The sequence below is a fragment of the Megascapheus bottae genome, chromosome 23, assembly GCF_031878675.1.
Source record: "Megascapheus bottae isolate mThoBot1 chromosome 23, mThoBot2.hap1, whole genome shotgun sequence".
NCBI classification, from domain to species: Eukaryota; Metazoa; Chordata; class Mammalia; order Rodentia; family Geomyidae; genus Megascapheus; species Megascapheus bottae.
In genome coordinates, this window is record NC_143531.1 from 12010443 (window position 1) to 12028749 (window position 18307).

General features: G+C 37.2%; 2 protein-coding genes across 3 annotated transcripts in view; one reads left to right on the forward strand and one right to left on the reverse strand.

Moving 5' to 3' along the window:
* Gstcd (glutathione S-transferase C-terminal domain containing) overlaps positions 1 to 1799 on the reverse strand; it is a 55952-nt gene extending 54153 nt beyond the window's left edge. The window contains exon 1 of the mRNA XM_090356725.1: positions 1593 to 1799. The gene's annotated coding sequence lies outside the window, so the exon portion shown is untranslated. The remainder of the gene's footprint in view (positions 1 to 1592) is intronic.
* A 116-nt stretch (positions 1800 to 1915) lies between these two features.
* On the forward strand, positions 1916 to 16532 carry Ints12 (integrator complex subunit 12). Of its 2 annotated transcripts, none has more exons than XM_090356726.1 (7): positions 1916 to 1961; positions 5579 to 5743; positions 7001 to 7153; positions 8746 to 8933; positions 9515 to 9674; positions 10614 to 10760; positions 15355 to 16532. In XM_090356726.1, exons 2-7 carry the CDS (start codon positions 5588 to 5590, stop codon positions 15937 to 15939), a joined length of 1389 nt encoding a protein of 462 aa, XP_090212852.1. In that variant the 5' UTR covers positions 1916 to 1961; positions 5579 to 5587; the 3' UTR covers positions 15940 to 16532. The 2 variants fall into 2 exon arrangements, with proteins under 2 accessions (XP_090212852.1, XP_090212853.1); XM_090356727.1 differs by lacking the exon at positions 1916 to 1961 and adding an exon at positions 2609 to 2903.
* The last annotated feature ends 1775 nt before the right edge of the window (positions 16533 to 18307 follow it).

Here is an 18307-nt window from a genome sequence, read left to right on the forward strand (position 1 = left end):
TATACTACAGATGTACTGGACCAGATGTTTTAAGGAAGGATAAACTTGCAACTTGGATGTTAAGTACTTATTCTTAACTCAATCAGTAAGTGGTGATACAAAACTACACAGTGAAACAGGATGAAAACATTTTTTTTTTTCCTGTTTGGGCAATACTGGAGTTTAATCTTAGGAACTCATGTTTGCTAAATAGGCTCTCATTTACTTGAACCATGCCCCTAGCCCTAAACAAAACATCATAGATCCATTACTACAAGGGCTTTGGGGTTTTGTTTAATGTAGGCAAAACCAGTGATGTTGAAAAAAAAAAAAAGAAAGAACAAAAACATAAAAATATGATCAGGCAATTCACAATTCTGAAATCAAATTTAATGTGCAATCCTGTTTTTGAAGTAAGGCCTCTTAAACGATGACTACTGGTACAAGTCACACACAATTTCAAGTAAGTACATGTGTAGCAGTTGTGTCAGCAGGGTGTATTCCTACAATCTAGTTTAAAAAGTACATACAACTAGTGTTTATTAGATATGACAGCAAATCACTCCGGTTATTACTTTATTTTTGTATTTAAATGACCATGTGCCCATGTTCAAAACTGTCAGAACACCGATTCTTGCTAGCTTTTGCGTTTTCTTCTGTCAAACTGTGTGTATGTGTAGGCTTTGGGAAAATTTAAGCACACTACCTTTATCAATAATTCAATATATTATTAAATGCTGGAATGTGTGCATATGTTTGTGTGTGATGTGTTTGTGCATATCAACTCTAGGGCTTGAAATCCGGTCCTGGGTACTGTGCCAGAGTTTTTGTGTTCAAGGCAGGCGCTTTACCACTTGAGCCACAGCTCCACTTCTAGCTTTTGGTAGTTCGAGACAAGTGTCCCACAGGATTTTGCCTCCTGATTGGTCAGGTCAGGATTACAGTTGAAAGCCCAGCTGGATTTTTTATTTTTATTTTTTTAACATTCAAGAATAAGAATGTATGCATAGAAACAGGATTCTGGTATTAAAAAAAAAAAAAAAGGTCACTTTATTCCAGGACCAAGTTGAGGTGGGATGCAAAGCCTGGATTAAGTAAATATCTGCGATGCCCAAGTACTTTTCCTGTACGTTAAACTCCAATATCCTATGGGATTGAATAACGTAAGGCAAAAGCTGTTTTGTGTAACATGCAAATATCCCCTCACGAAACAGGTCCTTGGAACCCATCCATTTATGTAGTAGGAAATGAGAAACTCAGGTATCCAAAGAAACAAAAGGCAAAGCTACAACCAAGTTATAACCCAAGTGCCTTCCTTATTATACCTCCTGCCCAATTAATCCATAAACCTCTTATGACTGAAGGGTGCTCCATCCCCCTGTCGGGGGAGGGTGGGCCCCGGGAAAACCATGAAACGGGCCCCGACGCCCTCCCTCCTGCACCCTGAAGTGATGAGCCCAGAAAAAAAAGTCTGAGCGGACTCCGGGCTGACCAGGCAGGACAAGGAAAGGCTTCCGGCCCTCGCCTCGCCCGCTCTTCCTCAGCCTCCTCCGCCCCAGGGGCCCCTCAATCTAGGGCCTCGAGGCTGCGGAGGCCCGAGCCGCCCTCCTCACCTGGTCAGCCAGGCTCGAACGTGAAGGGCGACGCCGGCCAACCGCGCCTTCCAGGCCTGCCGGAGCCGAGATTCCGAGGCTCCTTCTGGGAGTCGCTGCTACAGAAAACAAACAGAAAAGAAGAAATCAGAAAGTATTAAAAGTCTGGAAAATACGGGGGAAAAAAAACCCAAACACGCGCAGGGTGCCCGTCATTCATAATACGGCGGGCCGGAAGAGGGCGTGTTGCGTCACTTCCGGTGGTTTCACTGATAAACGTTCCTCTCCGCGCCAGCTTCCCCGGAACCTTTGTGTGGTGCCGCTGACAGAACTCAGTGGGACGCGTTCGGAAGGGGAGCCTGGGAACGGACTGCGCGGCGGGGCGGAGCGGTGAGTGGCGCCGGCGCGTCCCGGCGCCGGGATGCTTCTGGGGCGGGGGCGGGTCTCGAGACCCCCGCGAGGGCCCAGAGGGACTGTAGCTCCGTGGGGTCTTAGTTTCCACCTTCTCCTCGAGGATGGACCTCGTAGCTTGCAGGCGGCTGCGTGCCCCAGCGGCAGGGCTCCCCGCCCGCCTCGGGGAGTGCGGTGCCTCCGAGGGTGCTGCGGGCTGAGAACCGAGTCCCAGGGATCGGGAGCTCCGAGCCCGCTGTGGAAGGTCCGGGGTGGTTACCGCACCCCTCCGGTACTGCGCCCTGCCTCGGCCTTACAGTCTGGCCCCCACGTCTGGGACTGTGCCCTGGGCTAGGCCTTCGATCTGTTTGCTTGCTCGTTCCTGCCCATCCTGGGGTGGTTGTTCTTAGTTTTTATTTTATTTTATTTTACTCAGAGCTGGCGCACCACCACTTGAGCCTCAGCTCAGCTTCCGGCTTTCAGGTTGTCAACTGGAGATGAGAGCCTCGGACTTTGTTGCCTGAGCTGGCTTTGAACCGTGATCTTTCAGATCTCAGCCTTCTGAGCAGCTACGTTTACAGGGGTGAGCCACTGGCGCTTGCCTGGCTCCTCGAAACGGTTCGATTTGATGGAGGGATTTACGTTCCTCTTCCAGGTTTTTCCTCTTGGTTTTCAGCTCCTCCACCGCTTGATTGGTTTTAGATTAGAGAGGTGACATTCCTGGCCCGACAGGCCTTTACTGCTCCATCCCTAAAATCACCAATGTAATCTATGTAGGGCCACAGAGCCAGTGGAGGAATGAAAAAAGGAAAAGCTTGCAATAGCTTGCACACACATGTGCGGACAGAAAAGGAAGGCAACCCTGCTATTGCACACTACACGAATAGATTTTTGTTGTTGGTTTCGGCTTGTTACACATGCATCAGCTGTGGAGACTAGCAGGTAGGGAGGAAAATAAGACTTAGAGGAAAGCATAAATTTATACTTCCATGCATAAGAACACTCGATTTGAGGATTACAAAAGCCCTGGAAATTGACATTTAAGCAAGAACCTAGCTCATTCAGGCAGTATTTATAAACGCCTGTTAAATTCGAAGAATTAGAGAACAGTGCACAAAACAACCACACCAAAAAATGTGTGTTCCCTGAGTTTACATCGCTAATGGAATTAATGAGTTTTTGACAAAATTGAAAAATTAGAGTATTGCAAATAGCATTAGGCAAATTACCATATATAAACTTGTTTGGTTTTGTTGAATAGGAGAAAAGCTGAGGGTTTTTTTTTATGACTTTTAGTGCAGTGACCTGAGAAATAATTAAAATTGGGTAGGAAGAGAGAAAAGACAATAATATTGTGATCATTTAATCCAGTTTGCTCACTTATTTTGGCATACTACAAAATAGTAGTAAATTGGCAAGTCAATACAGAGCCTCTTCCTGAAGTTTTATAGGTTCTTAATGATGTTTGGAAATATAAACATGGGCAATAAGCCTCTCAGACATGAATCTAAGAGTGGCAAAAGTTAGCCAATTGCCTTTTTTTTTTTTGTCCAGGGGTTTGAATTCAGGGTCTGGGCACTGTCCTGGGTGTTCTCAAGGCTAGCATTCTACCATTTGAGCCACAGGACCACGTCCAGCTTCTGTGTATGTGGTACTGAGGAATTGAATCCAGGGTTTTGTGCATGCTAGGCAAGCTACCAGTAAGCCAAGCTCCCAGTCTCCCAGTTCATGAATACTAACTTTGTGCTTGTTAATGGATACTCTTAAATGCTAGGCCAAAAAATTAGGGCATAATTCTGAAGATGAAGTTATGTTGTGGCCGGGAGTTTGGCCTAGTGGTAGAGTGCTTGGCTAGCATGCACGAATACCTGGGTTCGATTCCTCGGTACCACATGCATAGAAAAAAGCTGGAAGTGGTGCTGAGGCTCAAGTGGGAGAGCTCTAGCCTTGAGAAAGTCCAAGGGCTCAGGCAGGCCCTGAGCCCAAGCCCAAGACTGGCAAAAAAAAAAAAAAAAAAAAAAAGTTATGTTGCTAGACTCAGCAGGAATGTTTTTGAGTGGATATAAAGAGTGGATATATTGCTCTCTGACCCTGATGATCAGAGAGCAGTATCATTTCTTGAATAGAAAGTTCAAGACCAGAGGAGAATAACCATAACCTCAACTTTAATAGTTATCATTGAATTTGAGGTCTACTTAGTAATCTGGGAATACAGGATTTGAGCTTAGAAGAGTACATATTTGAGTGTCATGTGACACTTAAAAGAGGATTTTCAGCTTAGGCTTTCATATGCCAGAATTCTACCTACAGCAAGTTTTAATGACGGGGTCGGGAGTTTGGCCTAGTGGTTGAGTGCTTGCCTAGAATGCACGAAGACCCGGGTTCGATTCCTTGGTACCCCACATACATAACAAAAAGCCAGAAGTGGTGCTGAGGCTCAAGTGGTAGAGTGCTAGCCTTGAGAAAGTCCAAGGACAGTGCAAGCCCTGAGCTCAAGCCCAGGACTGGCAAAAAAAAGTTTTAATGATATAAACCCTGAAAATGGGAATTACTATTTTGATAGTTCTTTAACTGTAGCAATGTGTGTGTTGCAGTTTTACAATGTTAACTTCAGAGACCAAAGAAGATTGTAAGCTGTAGTATTTTGACCAAATGATTAAATACAAAGAGTACGTTTTTTTTATATCAATAATTCTTTGGAGAAAAGTATTAGAAAAGTGACAAGTAGAAATAGAACCACTTGATAACATTGCTAATCATAGAAAACATTCTAATGTTTTAGAGTTTCATAAAACTATGATATATAGCTTCAATTGTCTTGGCTATTTCTGAAAAGCTCCTTAGAAGACAAAACGTTACAAGCCTTGTGAGATATACATATATGTACATGTATATACATGTATGTATATATACTTTATATGTAGTTCAAAGACCTTTAAAAAATGGCTAATGCATGAGACATCTAGTTTCTCTGAGATATTTAAAATTGGGAAAGAGGAATACACACACACACACACAAACGTCCATGCGCAGACACACGAATATTGCCATATTGCCACAATGACCTCTGCAGCCACATCTTTAACCATTGTTACCTTTAACCATCGTGAAAGATGTGTTATTCTACATTCACCTTCTACCCGCACATATGTATACCGAATCTCTGGTTTTGTTTTCAAGATAAAGTATAAAAGAAGAAATTTTGTAAACTTGACCTAAATAGCCAATTTCCTATGCATTGAAACTATACAGCTGTTGCTTAAAACAGTTAGGAAGGCATTCTGTGCCAGAGAAGTAGTAAACTGCCTTAAAAGTTTGCCATTGCTGGGCATGTTGGTGCTTACATGAATTTCCAACAAATTAAGTTACAGGTCAACTTTGTCTACCCAGAGCAACTCAGCGCCTATGCATAGCGAGACTGACCTTGGCTCAAAACTGACAGTGCTGTTGTTATTATAGTCCAAGATAGAAAATTCAGTTTTTCTGTAATAACCTCTTGGTCATTTTAAGTATACACAGTATTATTGTAAACAAAATGAAAAAAAATGGATATCAGTAATTTACTTTGACTCTAAATTACTTCCCACCTTTTAAAATTTTTATTATTTTTCTTTCAGGTATTTACAATGGCTGCTGCTGTGAACTTGGAACTTGATCCCATTTTTCTAAAAGCTCTAGGTTTCTTACATTCGAAGAGTAAAGACTCTGCTGAAAAGTTAAAAGCATTGCTTGATGAATCATTGGCTCGGGGTATTGACTCAGGTTACCGTCCAACTCAAAAGGTATCTATACATGAATTTAAAACTTGGATAGAGTTTTGTAATGCCTTAATACAGTAGTCACATTTAGGTCATCTCAAAGTAGAAGAAATATATTCTTCAGTTTCCTTCATTTCCTTAAGCTTTCAGAGAACTCATATGCCTCACAGAAAGTATATTGAGAGAATATATACAGAATTCCACTTCCAATTATTTGTCAGTTTTCTAAGTTGCTGAATGTAACCACAGCTTAGTATTAATTATTCTGTACTGGGTTAATGACATGCATATAAATGAAGTGAAGGATGGTGTTTTTCAAGCATTGGCTAAGATGACTAGAATATGATTTAAGGGAAAAGAAGTATAGGTGAAGTCAGAACAGTATAGCTCCAATCTTGATAATAACAAAGCAGTTAGTGAGTTTTATGTAATAAGAGTATTCTGGAAGCAAAGATTACCTTTTTTAAATCCCAGTTTACTTCTTATAGTTGTACGATGATGATAGTGTATAATGAACATTTATCATGTCCCAGACACTTTTCTGAGGGTTTTATATGCAATTTCAATTATGATAATATATCTTTTGAGATTTTTATTGCTTATTTTTCTCATTTTACAATAAGGAAACTGGGTTGTATGGTAACTTCATTTCACCCAGCTGCTGTTTGTTTATTGGCAAATGGGGATAATAAGGACTAGTTTGCAGCCTTATGAATATTACAACAGGTAAAATACGTGAGTCAATTAGTGTAATGTTTGCCTGGAACATAAAAAGGTTCTTAGTGAATGACAATGCTTATTATATTCTTTTATATCTACTCGGAACTCTTCAAATTCTTCTTTCTGTCCCTGAAACTCACCCAGATCTGAGAAACTTGGTACTAAACTAAGAAGGAAAACACCAAGCACTATATAATTAGCTCAAGTCCAATCACAATCTGAAGCTCAAGACATAGTTAAGTCCCAGACTCAGCACTTTTTCCTTAGGATATATATCTACAAGATTTTGATTATAAAGGACCAACAGAAATTTGGAAGTATGATGGGTTTGTTTATTACATTGATTGCATTGCTAGTGTCAAATTTAGCAAGCTTCATACTTAAGTAGGTGCAGTTTAAATGTTAGTTTTCCTCAGTAAAGCTATTTAAGAAAAGGATGTTTCATTGGCCATAATATTATCTCAGTTTTTAGCTGGAAATTGCTTAGGTTTATTATCTATTGCTTATGACCTATTAGGTAGTATGAATATTGAACTGGTATCTTTTTATTTTACACTTTAGGATGTAGAGCCACCAAAAATTTCAAGCACAAAATCTATTTCTATTAAACAAGAGCCTAAAACATCATCCACTCTTCCTTCTGGCAATAATAATGGCAAAGTCCTCACAGCTGATAAAGTAAAAAAGGAAGCTGAAAAGAGACCTGCTGATAAAGTAAGATTCTATTTTAATTTTGTACATAAAAAAAGTAAATTATTTTTCCATAAGGAGAAGCCATTTGTGACTGTATCACTCAGTAAATATATTTGGATAAGCACCAACTTTTTGAAAAAATGAGTAAAATATAGAAACTTTTCCTTTAACCATTTACTATTTTGAACAAATATTGGGCCTTTGGAGATGCAGTAATTTCAAATGTGAAATGTGCCCTGAGAGATTCTGTTTAAAATGGTTGCTAGAAGTAAAAATAGAAAGGGTAAAGAAACATGACTAAGCATGAACTTTGTTGTGTTAGGAAAGCTTGTTAACAGGCCATAGACAATATGCTTGGGTTGTATATTTTGGATAAATTTTTCAAATACTAATTAAAAATTTAGTAGTTAATGAAAATAAACTAAGATTTTCCTCAGTAACTCTTTCCCTCAAGGTAGACAATATTATTATAGAAATTTCTTATTTTGCTAAATGCTAGCTACTCATAAACTGTATATTATTTTTTGTGCTTTTAAATTTTCACAATGATAATCTTATTGGGCATTATGTCCTTTGGTAACTTTTCCCCACTTGGCAATAGAATTTATGGTATCCACGTAGAATTAGATAACTTTTAACTACGGTATAATATTCTGTGGATAAACCAGTTTATCTGTTTACCTACTGATAAGAAACTAGGATCTGTCTGTCTATTATGCTAACTTCTTGTGAACATGATGTACCTATTAGTGGAAAAATAGGATCTGTAATGTTCAACTACTAAGTATTGCCAAATGGATATGTAAAGTGGCTGTACTGAAGTTTGTTCTAACCAACAAAGATCTCCAAATTCTCTATGTCTTACCAAATATCAGTGTATAGTCCAACAGGTTTATCTACACTGTCATATTTAAAAGGAGCCAGAATTAGCTTTCAAGCACATAGGATCCTGTGTTAAATCTGGATAATAGTAGAATAGCTATCATTTACTTTTTTAAGTAGAGTTTAAATTCAGTAAGTCTAAGCATCTTGTGTGTGTGTGTGTGTGTGTGTGTGTGTGTGTGTGTGTATGTGTGTATGAATGAGAGTACAAATAAATCCAATGAACTTCTAGAATTCTTTATTAGGTAAAAGAATACAAGGAAAAATACAAATATATACCAAACTGTTCTGACCTATTCATTTCTGCCTTGCTATTTTTGACTGGTTCTGGGTCTTGAACTCAGGGCCTGGGCACTATCCCTGAGCCTCTTTGTGTTCAAGGCTAACGTTCTGCCATTTGAGTCACTGTACTATTTCCAGCTTTTTAGTAGTTTGTTGAAGATAAGAGTCTCAAGGACGTTCCCACACAGGCTGGCTTTGAACTAAGATCCTCATTCAGCCTCCTGAGTAGCATTATAAGAGTGAGCCGTTGACATCCAGCCTTGCTATTTTTTTAAAAAAGTATGAGCACAAGTTAGTTTTTTCACAGATCTTTAATGTTCCTATTTGTCTCAACTGTGTGAACATATCTGTAAACTAGTTTATTGCCTACTTTCCATCTTACTTCTCAAAGATTTAAAGTTTATCCTGTTATTACTTTTGTTATTCTGATTGGGTTTTTTTTTTAATAGATGAAATCAGAAATTACTGAAGGTGGTGACATTCTAAAGAAACCTAGACTGGAGAAACCAGATACTCGAACTTCCCCCATTACTGTCCAGACCAGCAAGGATTTGGCTATGGCTGACCTTTCTAGCTTTGAGGAGACTAGTGCTGATGATTTTGCTATGGAAATGGGCTTGGCCTGTGTTGTGTGTAGGTAAGTTATACATTGGGTTCTCTGGAAGAGCAAACAATCTCTTCATGTTGTTGGGCATTTCCTATTTTGTTTTTGTTATTTGAAGGTGTAAAAGAAATAAGTAGGTTGTGTCTTATCAACTGCCCATGTAGCGATTTAACATCTTAAAAATGGTTAAATTTTTAATTCTGGGGTTCTAGAGGAAGTGATGTTTGCATTTATTAACAATGAAGAATATATTAAGCAGAAAGTTATTTCCATTGTTCTTTTTAAGAAGCCTGTATTGCTTCCTTTACTTCTGAATTATTGGTAGCACTTATCTGCAGACTAGTAAGAATCTGCTGTCTTCTAGAAATAGGGAAAAATACAGAAGAGCTGACTAGAAAAATATAGCCAAACTCATGGCATATTATATATTACCATCAAAATAAATGAAGTGTTTGTGCAGTCCATATGTTGGGATTTGCTTATTTTCACTTTTAGTGAAAATTTCTTTTTTCTTTTTAATATATCAGATGTAACAGGAACCACCGAAATGAATTTCACTTGTTATATTCAAGCAAGTATAATGTACAAGTCTGTGATTTTTATTTTGTTTTTAGACAAATGACAGTGGCATCTGGTAATCAATTAGTAGAATGTCAGGAGTGCCATAACCTCTACCACCAAGATTGCCATAAACCCCAGGTAACAGACAAAGAAGTGAATGACCCTCGCCTGGTGTGGTATTGTGCTCGATGTACCCGACAAATGAAAAGAATGGTAGGAATTATTTTATGTTGCTATTAACCAGCTTTTGATACATGCTTTCAAAATAAAAAAATTGAAGACCTAGCATATTAAAAAATAAAGTTTAAGCTGATGTTTAAGTGTTTATTTATATATAGTATATGTGTTTTGTTTCTTTGCCTAAAGACCAGATCCATAGTATGCGTATTTTCCTTTATTCAGCTTTAAGCTTCTAATCCAGATAAACAGGATTAAAGTCCCACAACATGTGAATAATCCTTACTAGTATGTTAGTGTATTTATAAGCACTTCATACTATCTTTGTTGAGGCTGTTAGGAAACAGAAATTGTGGTTCTTGATTGAGTTGAAACCATCAGCTCTCTTTAAGTCTACAGAGGCAGTATTTGTATGTGTGCCCTCTCTTTCTGTCCCTGTTTCCCTCCTCGTCTTAGAGTGGCCATGTAGCTCATTCTCCCAATGTCCTATCTCATTTTGCTGTTCACTAGCATACAATAAATTGCATAGTTTTCTAATTTCAGTTAATGTAAAAAGTACATGAGTTAGAAACCAAGAAGTTGGTATCCACTCCAGTGACGTATCTCTTTCCCAAGTTTTCTTCTTCCTTTGATGAAGCCTTCTTTTTGTTTGAAATTAAGGCTTTGCATTTGTTGGGAGGTGACACTTGAGTCAAGGCCTTAGCTCATATTTTCTTTAGTTACAGTTTTGGGGTACAGCCTCAATTTTGCCCTGAGCTAACTTTGGATCATGGTTCTCACATTGATCTTCCCATTTATGTCTTCCTTGTTTCATTACTGTTTAGAAGCTCATAAAATGTATAAAACTAATAATGCTAAAATAATTGTCTTGCAGTCTGTATTTTCAGTGTTATCACAATAGTAGAAATTTAACTATTGTTTTACTATGTCTTTTGTTTTTATATTTCACTTAATCCACTGATTTTTTTTAAATAGGCTCAAAAATCCCAAAAACCACCACAGAAACCAGCCCCCACAGTTGTTTCTGTTGCTCCAGCCATCAAAGATCCATTGGTTAAGAAGCCAGAAACTAAACTAAAGCAAGAGACAACCTTCCTAGCCTTCAAGAGAACAGAAGTCAAGGTATGGTCCATTTTTATCTACAGTGATATCTTAATCTACACTAAACAATGCATGATAATTTAAAGATCTAATGGAAAACTATATGTTGGAAATGAAGACTGTATTTTATTAACTAGTTAGAAAGGGAACATTTAATTATTAATTATGTAAACCTACTATTTGTCTTTATCAGAAAAAAAGACAGTCTAGGATTATTTCAGAATGACACTTCTTACCTCTCTTACAGGGTACATAGTTGTTTTTAAGCAGGAATTTGGGTTACATTGTTACTATCACTGCCAATTGTAGGGATAATTTCACTAGTACTCAAATCATTAGAGCTCATTAGCCTTCTAAATGTTTTTTCAATAAGTAGATTGACTATTAAAGAAAATTTCTTACTTGGTCTTATGGATTTTTCTTTATTATTATGAGCTTTCATAGTACTTACTTTTTATACAGAGTACTGGGAGAACCACTGTTTTCATTTCCTGAGTTCTCATACTCCATTATTGGCTCTCATATAGTGATGATGTCATAGAATAACCTGTTTTCCTAATATAATTTATAGAACAAAGAATACTGTTGCTGAACTATTTATTCCACTTAAGAGCTGTGAACATAGAAGAAAAATATTTTATTTCCCAATTCTCAAAGATTAGCCCCAGGAAATATTGACAGTATTACCTTGTCTCAGTAGCTATATAGCAAGCTCAGAACTTTTCTTTGATGTAAAATATATGAATATAAAATGTTCTAAAAAAGATGCTGGTAAATTTGCTTGAAGAAGAATTTTTTTACTTTATTTACTGAAAAAGAGTTGATATCCAAAGGGTAGAGTTGATATCTAAAGGGTATCTATTATTTATTAATAATAAAGGAATGTAGTGAAGGAAAATAGGACAGGAATTTTTTAAAATTAGAATAGTTATATTCTATACTTAATTATTTTTGGTAGATTTTTATTAACCTGTTACTATTAAAGATTACATTTTGGGCCGGGAGTTTGGTTTAGTGGTAGAACACTTGCCTACCATGCGCGAAAACCCAGGTTTGATTCCTCCGTACCACATATACATAGAAAAAGCCAGAAATGGTCTGTGGCTCAAGTGGTAGAGCTCTAGCCTTGAGAAAGCCCAAGGACAGTGTTGAGGCCCTGAGTTCAAGGCTCAGGACTGGCAAAAAAAAAAAAAAAAAGAAAGAAAAAGATTGCATTTTAGCTGGGAACTAGTGGCTCATGCCTGTGATCCTAGCTACTCAGGAGAGTGAAATCTGAGGATTGTGGTTCAAAGCCAACCCAGGCAGAAAAGTACATAAGACTTCTATCTCCAAGAAACTATTCAGAAAAAGCCAGAAGTGGCACTATGGCTTAAGTAGTTGGGTGCTAGCTTTCTGCAAAAGAATTTCAGGGATAGTACCCAGGCCTTGAGTGCAGGCTACAGGACTGGCCAAAGGAAAAAAAGAAAAAAGTTTACTTTTAGGAAATTCTACACAAATCATTTTATGGCAAATAAATTCAGATCTTAGCTATCATTTTCATCTGGGAAATTTTGGTATTTTGAGATTAGAATAAATTTCTATTGTGAAAATAAGTTTGTTCCTGTTCACATATAACAGACAAATGGTTTATACAGTAATGCAAAAAGATATTTTTAGCTAAAAACAAAAAAATTTAAGTCAGGCACCAATGGCTCACATCTATAATCCTAGCTACTCTGGAGGCTGAGATCTTGAAAATCAAGGTTCGAAGGCAGACTTATCTCCCAATTAACCATTAAAAGATAAAAGTGGAGATATGGCTTAAGTGAATGCTAGTCTTGAGCACAAAAGCTCAGTTACAGAGCCCATTCCATGAGTTCAAGCCTCAAGACAAGCACCAAAAAAAAAAGTTTGAGAAACTTTATTTTCTACAATGAAATGTAAGAAATTACTTTGCCTCCATGTTTGTGTTCTTTAACTTCTTTGTCCTGATTTTATTACAAGCTATTTGTCTTCATGTTGAAAAGCAGGACCCTGCAATAGCAAAACATTGAAATAAAATGCCAAACACAGAGAACTTGTTTCTTGTTTATATTTCATAAATGTTGGTCTTTTTAAATTGTTATATATGAGTTTTCCTTGATTAGGTATGTTGGAAAGGTATTTAGTTATATAGCATACATATGTACATATATATACACATATATATGTATGTATGTATATATGTATATAATGTGTATTAGGAAAAAGGAAAAAAAGATAAATCTCTCAAAATGAAAAACATACTTTATCTGTACCTATGCCCTTTTGCATTCTTGAGTTTTTCTCCAATTACCACTTGTATTCTTCTAAAAGTGTACTTGTGAAGTTTTCATGTGCTGTATTATAAAAATTACCATTTTTCAGAACATGTGAACAAAAATCTTATAAAACAAAGGTCTCAAAGCCCTCTGTTTTAATTTTGTTAAATATGTTCACATACAGACAGTATGGAAGACTATCTTTTAAATATTTTATCTGTTCTTCCAGATTACAGTTCCAAAATCAAACTACGTACATATGAAGCATAGTAACAACTTTTGTGTGCGTGTGAATGTGTGAGCTTGTACTAAGATGTGAACTCAGGGCCTGGGCACTGTCCCTTAGCTTTTTCACTCAAGGCTGGCTGGCACTCTACCACTTGAGCCACACATAGCTCCACTTCTAGCAAGTTAATTGGAGATAGTTTCTTGGATTTGTTTACCCAGGCTTTGAACTGTGATCCCCATTTCTATCTCCTGAGTATCTAGGATTACAGGCTTACGTCACTGGTACCTGACTAATAACTAGTTTTTAACGCATGAATTTTTAAATTAACACTTTACGCCTGACTGATGTGTGAATCCAACACTTTTGTAAAATGTTCTTAACAGGAAGTGAGAGTCAGTAAGTTCAATTCAGAATTACTTTGAGCATAGAACATTTTTGCCTTCTGTGAAAGTGACATCAACTGTTCTTGTGTTAAAATGAACAATATATATTTACATTGGGACACTGATATTGGTGTGAACCTTTTATTAGCTAAGTTAGGAAATTGATCAGAGAGGTTGAAGTGTTTATATCCTTGAAAAATATTTTCGGGTTGGAGGCATGGCTCAAGTGGTAGAACAACAGCCAATGAGTGAAAAAATAAATGTCTGTGTCCTGATTATATTACATGCATATGTACCTATATCTATATTATTTATTTATTTATTTGGAGTCCCCGTTTTTTGTTGTTGTTGTTTTTCAGTTCTGCTTGCTAGGCAAGTGTTGTACCACTTGAGCCACATCTCAGTTGCTTATACCATAGGTGTCACTTTTTTTTTCCCCCTGGGGGAGAAAGTATGTTGCCCAAGTCAATGTGGGCTCTGATCCTCCTATTTATGTTTCTCCACGTAGCTGAGATATGGAACAGTGCCATCAAGCTATTGACAGAGATCAGAGAGGGATGTCTTGTTAATTTTTTGCTCAAGCTAGCCTCAAACCAAAGTACTCCTGCTCTCTACCCCCTGAATAGCTAGGATGATGTGTTCTGGATCTTTTTTTTTTTTTTTTTTGCCAGTCCTGGGCTTGAGCTCAGGGCCTGAGCACTGTCCTTGGACTTTCTCAAGGCTAGAGCTCTACCACTTGAGCCTCAGCACCACTTCTGGCTTTTTTCTATGTATGTGGTACCGAGGAATCGAACCCGGGTCTTCGTGTATGCTAGGCAAGCGCACTCAACCACTAAGCCAAACTCCCGGCCAGTTCTGAATCTTTTAAAAAAATATTTTACAAGTGCTATATATTTCCAAATAATTGTTTTAATGTATATATGTATAGTTTATAGTGTTAGAGCTATCACTTCATAATGAGTGGTGGTAATTTATGACTTTACAGTTTGTATACAACTGTTGCCTTTTTCTCAGCTAGTTACTCAATAAATAATTACTGATTGGGTCTTTATCTCAAGAATCTCCTGAATCTCCTGAATGGATTCAACTTACGAATGATCCTCAGTCTCAGTCACTGAGAGCAAAATCTAAAGATTTAGATGTTTTTCTGGGCTACATAATACCTTTTTGATTAAAAAATAGTGAAAGCACTAAGTCAGATTTTTGCTATAGTTTTCTACTGGATCCTAAAGCAGTGGCCAAAAAGGCATTTCATACATTTTTCTTTTGGAATCATTTCAACAAGAACATTGTCGTTAAGAAGTTGCTAACTTATGGATGTGATCCTACCTAGCTGCTCAGGAAGTTGAGATCTGATTGTGGGTGGAAGCCACCGAGTCAGCCAGATCCCCTTGATGGTGAGACTGGGGAAAGTGGCTTTAAGAGATAGAGATCCAGCCATGAATGAAAAAGCCAACCAAAAAGGCAAAGCCAGAGTTCAAGCCTCAGTATAGGATAGAGATTGTTGGGAGGAGGCAATTGCATAGTAGCAAACACACTAGTTTTGCATATTTTATTTCAGGTTAGCTTAATGGAAAGCTAATTTTGTAATATGATTTAAATTTTGTAAGCTATTACTTTTGTATAAAAACTTAACAAGCCTGTTATATTCAAGGATATAAGTATTGGTTATACTTGGCTCTAATGTAAGATTTATCTTTGTTTTTTGTTTTGTTTTGTTTTAGCCATCCACAGTTATTTCAGGAAACTCTTCTAGTAACAATGTTTCCTCTTCAGTAACTAGTGGCCTAACTGGATGGGCTGCTTTTGCAGCCAAAACTTCCTCTGCTGGTCCCTCAACAGCAAAATTGAGTTCAACAACACAAAACAATAGTGGGAAACCTACTACCTCTTCAGCTAACCAGAAGCCTGTGGGCTTGACTGGTCTGGCAACAACATCCAAAGGTGGAATAGGTTCTAAAATAGGTTCTGGTAATAGCACCACACCCACTGTACCATTAAAACCACTTCCCCCACTAACCTTAGGCAAAAGTGGCCTGAGTCGCTCAGTTAGCTGTGACAATGTCAGCAAAGTAAGTCTTCCTAGTCCTAGTAGTTTAGTTCCAGGAAGCAGCAGCCAACTCAGTGGGAATGGAAATAGCGGTGCTTCAGGCCCCAGTGGAAGTACCGCTAGCAAAACCACTTCAGACTCAAGCAGCACTCCCTCAGCATCCCTTAAAGGCCCCACTTCACAAGAATCACAGCTCAATGCTATGAAGCGATTGCAGATGGTCAAGAAGAAAGCGGCCCAAAAGAAACTAAAGAAGTAGTGTAGCCAAGCAGGTTTTTATACCAATCATCTACTTTAATGGTAAAAAACAAGAAAATGACAATTATTGTTAGCACACAAATACAATTTAATAAAAATCTTGAGAATCAAAGTTGTGTTGTTTCTTTATGATGCAAAATAGTATTTAGTCAAACTTGGAACCATTCATAAGTCTAACGTTTTTGTTAAAATGACTGATGCTTACCGAGATAGATTGATAATATATGCAAATTTAAAAGACATTATTCATCTAGAAAATTGCCCCAAGAGTTGATCCTGCTGAGTGAGGTGCCTTACAGAGATGGTCCAGCATATGGATATTTTTTAGTGCTTTCTTTCCAGTATTCTGAGTGTTCTGGTTCAATCATCACCCTCTCAGGAACTGATTCTCATCTCTTCAATTATTTTGTCTTTTTTCAAAATTTTTATGATTGATTTCCCATTCACTTCATTTCACTTTGTAAGAACTGATCTCTCCCAACAGATTGTGCATTCTCATGCCCCTTTAATACCCCTTTTCTTATAGTGCCCACATTCCCCCACATTACCAATGTAATATATGCGTGTATATATTCAATAAAAGCAGAATTTTGACTCGTCCTCGTTGTGCACATTCCTCAGAGAACTATTTTCTTAAATCTATAGATGGGAAATTATGATTTCTTACAACTTGTTCCTATACCATGAAAAAAAAAAACTTGTACTGCCCAAAAGTGTCACAGCCGTCCACCTCATTATAGTTAACTTTATATACAAGAAGCTCTTGTGGTCATGATCACTTCCAGACATTGTTTTGCACATTAAGTCAGAAAGCGTGTATAGTTTGAACGTGGATTGATTTCTGAAGGTCATGTGTTAGAAATTCAGTGCCCATGGTGGCAGTGGTAAAACATGGTGGACTGCTTAAGCCTTCCTGTGAAGCCTAGTAGAAAATCCTAACGGTTGCCCTTGGACTGAAGAACTGAAGTGCTTCTCAAGTTCTCACAAGTGATCTGCAAGTTCTCACAAGAGCAAAGAGTTTAAACGATTAAGCCTGGCCCCTGACCTGCTTCTTGGCTTCACATGACAGGATACATTAAGTACATTTTCAATGATTTTCACAGTGGGTTTATCAAAAATCCCATCATAAGTTGAAGCCCTTCTGAATTACAAGTTTATATGATTCCAGTTCCTAACAAAGATGTGGTAGTATTGTTTATTAGTAACAGATTATGCATATGTTGCAGAGAAAATAAAATCTTACCAAAATAGAACATAATTACAATATTTAAAACTATATAAGAAATTATAGAAAGCCAAGATGACATTTTTAAACCTTATTGATATTTTAAGTAATGAATAAAGAACATATTCCCTAGATTATTTAATAATCCATTCCAGTCTTTTCTAAAGTGTGGGTTATTTTTGTGAAAGAACAAAAGGGCAGACTGTAAGTTTTATTTAGCAAAAGTATGTTGTGAAAGCTGCAGCTGGCCTGCAGAGACTCAGTTTGAGTCTAGTACCCCTGAAGTAAAGGTATGTTATATTGGAATCACAGAGAATTTGTGAAGGAGTTTTGTATATACCACTTAAAGAAGGTAGAGAAGACATAAAAATAGACTTACGATACATTGATCTTGCTTGAAAAAACAGGTTTGTATTAGTAAAAAAAAAAAATAGACTTACGAAACCATAACTTTTTAAACTAGTGGTCTCTCCCTGGAAAGTACAAAGTCCAATATACTCTAGTCAATGAACTTTAATTTATCAACTATATTGTAATTATGCGCCTAATTCAGCTGAATGTTATACAATCTAGATATTTTCAATATTTAGTAATGCACTGACTACAGTATGAAACTGTAATTACTTTAAATGGGACTTAAGATTCTTTGGCTTTTGCCATCTTAAAGATTTCTTTTTCTTGTATTTACAGAGTTTTATGAGGCTTTGGAATGGAAAGAGCTAGAGAAGATTTTACATTCTGTATTTCAGTAGTGGGAAGTTTTATAAATCACCTAAACTACTTTCATCCCAAATACTGAGAGACACTTAATAACCATCTAAAAATCTAATGTAATTTAATTATATGTAATCTTCAGGTACTGAAAGTATGACATGCATTGCACTGCTCTGATTGAAAAGGTGCATTGTACATCTGCACAGTTCAACCTTCATGCTTGGGATACTTTTCTGAAGTATGTGTGTGCACTGTACCCCTTTACCGTGATTTCATCAGCCAAAGCAATTTTGTATTATATTAATTTATACTCTCTAAACTTTAATATGTATACTTTAAAGCATCTATGTATATTGTCAAACAAAAATATTACACAGTCACTTGTTCTAAAAAGAGAATTAGCACTGGGCATGGTGGCTCATGCCTGTAA

Bases quoted from the DNA above. Each gene is read 5' to 3' on its own strand.
- Ints12 (XM_090356726.1), top strand. From the start codon at position 5,588: ATGGCTGCTGCTGTGAACTTGGAACTTGATCCCATTTTTCTAAAAGCT. The intron at 7,154-8,745 runs GTAAGATTCTAT...TTTTTTTAATAG, and splicing joins AAAAGAGACCTGCTGATAAA to ATGAAATCAGAAATTACTGA. The intron at 9,675-10,613 runs GTAGGAATTATT...TTTTTTAAATAG, and splicing joins CCCGACAAATGAAAAGAATG to GCTCAAAAATCCCAAAAACC.